At 41.2% G+C, this 8,845-nt stretch overlaps 1 protein-coding gene across 1 annotated transcript in view; it reads right to left on the reverse strand.

Annotated features, from left to right (window-relative positions):
* Positions 1–8,845, reverse strand: part of SNX9 (sorting nexin 9) — a 114,840-nt gene that overhangs the window by 23,047 nt on the left and 82,948 nt on the right. The window contains exon 10 of the mRNA XM_012806739.2: positions 1,920–2,050. Coding sequence (XP_012662193.1) covers positions 1,920–2,050 — 131 coding nt within the window. The remainder of the gene's footprint in view (positions 1–1,919; positions 2,051–8,845) is intronic.

The following is an 8,845-nucleotide window of genomic DNA, read 5'->3' on the forward strand; positions in this document are numbered from 1 at the left end:
CCGGGCTGGGGATTCGAACCCGCCACCTTAGGTGTATGTGGCTGGTGCCTTAGCCAGTTGAGCTATAGGCGCCGAGCCTAGACTCATAGTTTTAACCAGTTCTATACTGCCATTTATCAGGTAAAGAAATTCTGGCCCAAAGAGATTAAATACCTTCACTTGGGCTCACAGAGGCAGTTAGAAGAGGAGCTAAAGGGAGAGCTCCAGGGCTCTGACTCCAACTGTTCTTTCTCTTATAGCACTTTTATGGCGAGCTGATCAATCTTTGAAGGTGGCAGGCTTTACAAACAAAACTACCAATATCTGGGATTTATTATTATTATTAAATCCAACCATGCATAGCACACAATCTTTAGAAGTGCTTTCTTTATCAAACCCTTGGCAAATCAATCAAATAAGCTCTTGTTAGAGTCTTGTGGAACTAGAGGACAACACACGTGGGAGGATTCCGTGTAGGTTTTTGTCACTACAAAGTAACAAAACATTTCCTCAACTCAACTTGATCAAAGAGCTTAGCTTCACTACTATATAGCTTCATGCCACAAATACTGTGACTATCACATTTCACCAGAAAAACTACGGTTTGCTAGAATAGCGCATAAGGCAAGACCTAAGTTATTAATATAAAGAAATTCACAAAGAAATGCTGAAGCATTTCAATGTTTTCTAACTCCCCTCCCCACCAATGACATACAAGAGCCTACCAATTCCAGAAACAGGCAGTAACTGAAACTAAGGCCCAAATATTGCGACTGTGTTAAGTATATGTATCCGCGTGTAAGCAGACAGAGTACAGACTTACTGTAAATGTGTTCACCTCAATAAGGGGAAAGTACTACAAAGTTTAGCAAGTAAATCTGTCTCAAAGTTCCAACAGGATATATGACATTCTATTATGTGATAAAAGACAAAAGGAACTTCCTAATTTTTTTCCAGAATCATGATATATTTAGAATTTGCTATTGCTTCTAAGCTACCTCATGCTTTTATTCTTTGCAGTATTTTCTAAAATATGCAATATTTGTCATGAGAGAAGAGAAATTATGGAGAAAAAGGTCTTTGGACTTTAGAGAACACAATGATACGATCAGGAATACAGTAAATGCTTATTGAGAGTGAAAAACTATAGATATACATATATATATATTTTTTTTGAGACAGAGTCTCACTACGTCACCCTTGGTAGAGTGCTGCGGCATCATAGCTCACAGCAACCTCAAACTCTTGGGCTTCAGCGACTCTCTTGCCCAGCCTCCCAAGTAGCTGGGACTACAGGCGCCCCTCACAACGCCCAGCCATTTTTTGGTTGCAGCCATCATTGTTGTTTGGCAGGCCCAGGCTGGGGATTCGAACCTGACACCTTAGGTGTATGTGGCTGGCGCCTTAGCCGCTTGAGCCACAGGCGCCGAGCCGACAACTGCTTCTTGATTTAAATAAAGACCAGATGATCAGTGGCAGAATGTCGCCATAACTGCTTATGGGGCGAGCAGAGAGCATTTACTCTGGACTCACAACTACTGGTCTGGAAAAGCTACCTAGCTCCAAGCAGAATGGCTCCACCCTTCTTTTCATAACGCTACTGCCTGGTGAAGGCAACGGTGATCAGAGATGAGATTTGCTCTAATCCCTCCCTTCATGCTGGCATGGCCCTTCCTAGTTTGGGGTCTCATTCTATTTTCAAGCATCTGGGACAAAACTGCTTACCCTATCCCATCCCCCACGCTGCCCTCCCCTTCTGGCACCAGCCCCTCACGGGCCACGACAGAGTTCCCATGGCTGGGATTTAGGTTTCTGTCCCCAGACTGTCATCAGAGAAAGTGAGAACTAACCAGCACAGATTTGACGCCTTTCAGACATAAATTTGGTATGAACGTGACAACTCTTGACATCCTCTAAGACCACACAACAAAGTGCCCTACCTTCTCATCTCGGAAACTCAGGAACTGCTGGAAAAGCTCACTTTCTGAGACGACGGGGTGCCGGCACATTCTGGTCATCCAGGCCTGGAGCCTCTCCATGCGCATTTTGATAAATTCCTCTTCAAAGCGGCCTGCAGAGACACACATAGTGAATTACTATTACAGTACAGAACTGAAAAAACATTTATATGGCTGCTGGCTACTTGGCAGAAAGCTATTTAGTAAGAGGCAAACAATGGGACTCAGCGCCTGTAGCTCAAGCGGCTAGGGTGCCAGCCATATACACCAGAGCTGGCAGGTTCGAATCCAGGCCGGCCTGCCAAACAACAATGACAACTACAACCAAAAAATGGCCAGGCTTTGTGGTGGGCACCTGTAGTCCCAGCTACTTGGGAGGCTGAGGCAAGGGAGTCGCTTAAGCCCAAGAGTTTGAGGTTGCTGTGAGCTGTGATGCCACAGCACTCTACCCATGGCTAAAGCTTGAGGTTCTGTCCCCTCCTCCCCCCAAAGAGGCAAACAACAGTAATTTTTCACTAACCTAAAAACAAGAAACACAGTGAATACTCAAACACCCACAAGGAAGATTCAATAGACTTAATTTTTAAGAATAAAATTTCAATTTAACACACTAACAAATCTTTTAATTGTGACAGGACCAATCACAGCCTGAAACTGTTATTTTCTTAAGGAGCCCTAAAGTGCTAAAAAATTTAATAGTAAATCCGATCTCAATATCAGAAAAACATTAGCCCAATTTTGTGTGGCCACATGAATCTCTAGAGGCAAGAAAGAAGCGCTCAGTGAATTTAATGTTATCCTCACAAATTGCATGACATTTCTGTATTTATAATAATGTATCCAAATGTGATATAAGCTATAAATGTACAAGTTCAAATTTAATGCTTAGGAAAAGTAACTGAGGGCCATAGCTTTTTCTCCATTTTGTTTTTTAAATTACTTAAACTGAAAATAGCCAAGAAATTTTTCCATAACTGTAATGAAATGAGGAAAGTTATTCCAATCATGAGTGCTATTCCAGAATTCATAAGAAATCACTTAATAAGTGATTATTTCTGTTTTAAAATGTAGACAATTAGCTTGACAAGCACGACATACCAAACACTGAATGAACATTGAGAATTTTTATAAGCCAAGTAAACAAAAATTACTGCTTGCTGAAAGGCTTCTTGAGGTGGAAACTCCAGCTCTGGCCAAGTGAGATCAGCTCAGCTCACCCTGCTGCCCCAAAGAAAGTAGAGAGCTGCACGGCACTGACAAAAGCCAAGTCAGGGCAAACCGCCAACCGAGAAGGGTTTGTGTCCCGAACGTCAGGAAAGACAGTGACAGCGCATGGCACCTGGGGCTGCCCTATGTCCCCTGTTGTGCACCCCCTGCCCCTACATGGTCGACATGGAGGCACTGCCGGGGGAGCTGGCTGTGAAGACTGGCTGCAGCAGCTTCCCTGCCGGGTGGAAGGAGGCTCACTTGATCCGAGGTGTGGGGAGACGCCCATGTTCAGTGGTGGTGTTGATGGCCGTGACAATCGCAGAGGAAGGTGTACAAGGAGGCCCGATGGCCCTACCAGCCCAGTTGCTTGGCTGAGCCACGCACGTTCTAGGCTGAAGCTGTGTATAAACTGTGGAGACTAGATAGGGTCCAAGCTGGCCACGACTCCCAGCCAGCTCTAAGGCTGCACACACACGTAAAGGAGACGAAAGTGGGCAGTAGGAAGTAAAGACAGAATTACTGGAAAATGACCCGAGCCTTGACTGTACTCCCACTGCCTACCCACAGCTAGGTGGACAGAGGGCAGAGCCTTACTGGCTTGAGGTAGGTGAGCACAACCTTTGTTCAATCAAGCTTAGGCTCACTACCAATCCACCACACACAGGAGCAAACCTTAGGAAGCCAAACTTAAAAAAACAAAACATAAAAAGAACTGAGCTGCAGGGGAGACAGACTGTGAGATTTCGCCCAGGGAAGTTACTTAATAGACATAAAGCAGAAAAAACTTTCTAGGAAATAAACTCAGAATTCAGAATGGCTAAAATATATTCCCTAAAATGTCCAAATTTCAATGAAAAATTAAGAGATATGTAAATAAACACAGGGTATGACCCATACTGGGGGGAAGCAGGCAACAGAAACTGTCTCTAAGTGTCCTCGGATGCTGAATTAGCAGGGAAAAAACCCAAAGTGGCAGAAAAAGTAGGTTCTATATGTTCAAAGAACTAAAGGAAGTCATCTGAAAAAACTGAAGAAAAATAAGACAGGAAATCAACATAATAGAGATTCTCAAGGAGGAGGCCGAAATTAATGGAAATTCTGGAGTTGAAAGTGCAGCAACTAATACTAAAAATTCACTACAGAGGTTCAAAGAAGATTCAACACAGCAGAAAAAACCCCAATGAATCTCAAGGTAAATAAAAGTTAACACGAAGATTAGAGTGAAAGAAACTAACATAAAATGAACAAGCCTCTAAAAACATTAAGTGCACCAACTGCTTATAATGAAGGGGGTCCCGGAGGGAGGAGAGAGAAAGAAGCAGAAAAACTTTTGGAAGAAATAATGGCAGAACATTTTTCAAACGTGATAAAAAATTTAAATCTACACCTCCAAGAAGCTCAATGAATCTCAATGAAGTATGTATCAGTAGGATAAATACAAACAGGTCTACATAAAGCAGAATTAAACCGCTGAAAAATTAAAAAAAAAAAAGAAGGAAATCTCAAAAGCAGCAAGTGAGAAACGCCTCATCGCGTACGGTGGTGTGTGTGTGTGAGACCAAGAGAAGGGACAGCTGATGCGCTGGGGGACACGGTGAAGCCAGCCCAGGACACCTATCCTCCAGATGTAAAGACAGAATAAAGACACACCAAGACACAAATAGAAAACTCACTGACAACAGACCTGCATTCTACGAAATATTAAAGAAAGCCCATCAGGCTGAAAGGAAATTACTAAAGATGACCTGAATCTGCAGAGAGAACAAAGAGCACTAGAAACACGCAGGTGAGTACAAAGACTCTGCAGATGTACTTTTTTTAATGTGTCCCCTCAGCTTCTATAAAACACATGAACAGTATAGAAAGCAATAATTATCAAGCTATACAGCTGGACTTATATGTGTTACTGTGTAATCACAGTGTAACACAAGGGAAGGGGACAGAGGTACACAGGAGAAAAGTTTCTGTATTTACTGGATTTGAGTAAATCTTAAAGTACACTGTGATGTTTAAAAAAGATGCATATGGTATCCTCTAGGGCAGGCACTCTCAAACTATAGCCTGCGGGCCACATGCGGCCTGCCTGGGACATTTATCCGGCCTGCCGGGTGTTTTTGCTGCCACTGCCTGTCCTGCTTCGTAGCCAGCTGGTCCTGCGGCCTGCGGTCCGGCCCGCCAACAGTCTGAGGGACAGTGAACTGGCCCCCTGTTTAAAAAGTTTGAGGACCCCTGCTCTAGGGTAACCACTAAAAAAAAAACTTTAAAATTTAGTTTAAAAAAATGAGAGGAATTAAAATGGTACATTGGAAAACCTTTATTTAACACAAAGAAAAGCCAGCAGAGGAGGTACAGAGGAATAATCAAGATACTCCCCAGCTTGGTGCCCAGTGGCACAGTGGTTACGGCACCAGCCACATACACCAAGGCTGGCATATTTGAACCCAGCCTGGGCCAGCTAAGAAACAATGACAACTGCAACAGAAAAACAGCCAGGCATTGTGGCGGGCACCTGTAGTTGCAGTTACTTGGGAGGCTGAGGCAAGAGAATTGCTAAAGTCCATAGTGAGACTCTATCTCCAAAAAAAAAAAAAAAAAAAAAAAGATACCCCAAACAAATAAGAAAATGTAAACCTAACCATGCCAATAATTGCATTAAATACAAATGGTCTAAAAACCCTAATCAAAAGCAAAGATTATCAGACTTGATAAAAAAAGTCAAATTCAACCATCTTGCCCATAAGAGACATAACTTAGACACACAAATACTGAAAGTAAAAAGATGGATGGGAAGAGATATACCGCACAAAGGCTACTGTAAGAGAGTGGCTGTATTAATATTTAACACGAGAAATCGTACCAGAGACAACAGGGGACATTCCCTAGGAACATGGTAAAGGGCTACCACGGGAAGGTGTAACACTGACAAACTGCACGTATGCTAACAAGGCAGCCTCAAAACGCAGGCAGCAAAAAGGGCAAAACTGAAAGGAGAAACAGTCCAATAGTAAGAACGTTAGATTTCAATACCTTGTGCTCAATAATTGAGAGAACTAGAAGGAAAACTGGCAAGGATGTAGAAACCTGAACACACCATCCACCAGCTCAGCCTGAGTGGCGAATGAAACGTTCCGTCCACTCGCCGTGACGCTCGCTCTTCTGAAGCACACGTGAAACATTCCTCACGACAGACCACACGTTGAAGCCATAAAACAAATACCAATACATGCAAAAGAATTAAAATCATACCAAGCATGTTCTATGAGAGTAACAAAATAAAATTAGAGGTCAAAAGACTAAAAACAAATTTGGGACACACCCAAATATTTGGGAATGAAACATGCAGTTGGCCCTCTGCATGCAAGGGTTCAACCAACCTCAGGTCAAAAATACGTTCAAGAAAAAAAGAGTGTTTGTTGTGAAGACTATCCATACCAGTTACACTGTATTTGACATTATAATAATCCAGAGATGATTTAAAATATACAGGAGGATATGAATAGGTTATATGCAACTACTATGCCATTTTATATTAGGGCCTTGAACATCCACAGATTTTGGTATGACTGTATTTCTAAATAAATAACCCAGGGATCAAAGAATAATCTGTGGGAGATATTAGAAAATATTTTGAACTGAATGAACATAAAACTGAACATATCAAAATTTATGGGATGCAGCAAAAACAGTACTTAGAGGAAAGTTTGTAGCATTTAAGGCTCATAATAAAAGATTTCAAAACAATAATCTAAGCTTCTATGTTAAGAAACAAGAAAACAATAATAAAAGATGGAGTTAATAACAGAACAGAAAATAATGCAATAGAAAAGAGAAAAACAATAGAGAAAAATCAATAAAACCAAGGAAAAACAGGAGATGACCATGACCACCATCAGTTATGAGAGAGTAGAGTCACTGCAGACCCTACAGTTCTTAAAAGTATAAAAGAAGATTATGGACAACTTTTAAACCCACACCCAACAACTTACATGAAATAAATTCCTTCAAAGACCCAAACTACTAAACCTCACTCAAAAAGAGACAGCCTCAACAGCCCAGTATCTATTATGGAAATCAAATTCATAGTTAAAGCCTTCCTACAAAGAAAACTCCATGTCCAAATGATTTTAGTAGTAATTCTACCAAACACAGGATAGTATCAGTTCTACACAACCTCTTCCAGTAAGAAAGGAGGGAATGACTCCAAAGTTATCCCATGAGACCAGTATTGCCCGGATACCAAAATCAGACAAAGAAAACTATAACCTCATGACTAAATCCTGAACCAAATATTAGCAAACTGAATCCAGCAATATATAAAAAGAATAATACATCACCATCAAGTAAGGTTTATCCTCAGAAAGGCTAGTTTGGTCCTGGAAAGCTGATGAAGGGAATTCACCATATTAATGGTAAAGGAGAGAAACTGTATGTTCACTTTGATAAAATTCAGCATCCTTTCTGAAGAAAACTTCAGTAAACTAGAAACAGAAGTTCCTTAACTTGATAAAAAGACATCTACAAACCCCCCCCAAAATCATACTTAATGGTCCAAGGCTGAATGCTTTTTTCTCTAAGACTGACAACAAGGCAAAGACGTCTGCTCTCTCCATCTTACTCGACATCACAATGGAAGTCCTAACCATGGCACTGGGACAAAGGAGAAACAGAAGGTACACAGGTCAGAGAGCATGAAATGAAACTATTCTCTATTTTAAGATTACATGACTGTCCACATAAAAAAATCCCCCCAATCCTCAAAAAAGCTCCTGGAACTAGTAAGTGTATTTACCAAGGTAACAGATAAAAGGTTGATAGACAAAAACCAATTATGCCATGAATAGCTAGAAAACAGAAATTTAAAAACAGTAACATTTATAATAAAATACTCCCCAATGAAATTCTTACATGTAAGTCTAACAAAATATATGCGGAATCTGTATGATAAAGACTACAGCACACTACAGAAAATCGAATGTATTTACATTCATAGATGAGAAGACTAGACATCAAGACGTGAAAATGTCCTATTAAATCAACGTGATTCTAATCAAAGTTCTAGCAGATGCAGTTATAGGTATGTATAAACTGATATTTAAATTTATAAGGAAAGGTGAAAGAAATAGAACTGAAACGATTTTTACAAAAGAACCAAGTTGTAAGATTCCTACTACCTGATTTAAAGACACATCATAAGCTACACTAATCAAGACAGCGTGACAACGACAAAAAGACCCATAAGTCAAAGCTGGTTTGGTCCTGGAAAGCTGATCAAAGAATCCAGAAATAAACTCACACATAGACAGTCAAGAGATTCTTTTTTAACAAAGGCACAAAGGAAATTCAAAAGAGAAAGGATAGTTTTTCCAACAACTGGTGTAGGAACCACTGGATATCAAGATGCAAAAAGTAATGAGCCTCAACCACACAGTACACCTTCTACAGAAATTAATCCAAAATGCATCATGGGGGCGGCGTCCACAGCTCAGTGGTCGGGCGCCACATACACTGGGGCTGGTGCGTTCGAACCTGGCCTGGGCCTGCTAAAACAACAATGACAACTGCGACAACAACAAAAATAGCTGGGCGTTGTGGCGGGCACCTGTAGTTCCAGCTACTTGGAAGGCTGAGACAAGAGAATTGCTTAAGCCCAAGAGTCTGAGGTTGCTGTGAGCTGTGATGCCATAGTACTCTACCCAGGG

This window comes from Otolemur garnettii, unplaced genomic scaffold (genome assembly GCF_000181295.1).
Source record: "Otolemur garnettii isolate 467f Iridium unplaced genomic scaffold, OtoGar3 scaffold00056, whole genome shotgun sequence".
Lineage (NCBI taxonomy): Eukaryota > Metazoa > Chordata > Mammalia > Primates > Galagidae > Otolemur > Otolemur garnettii.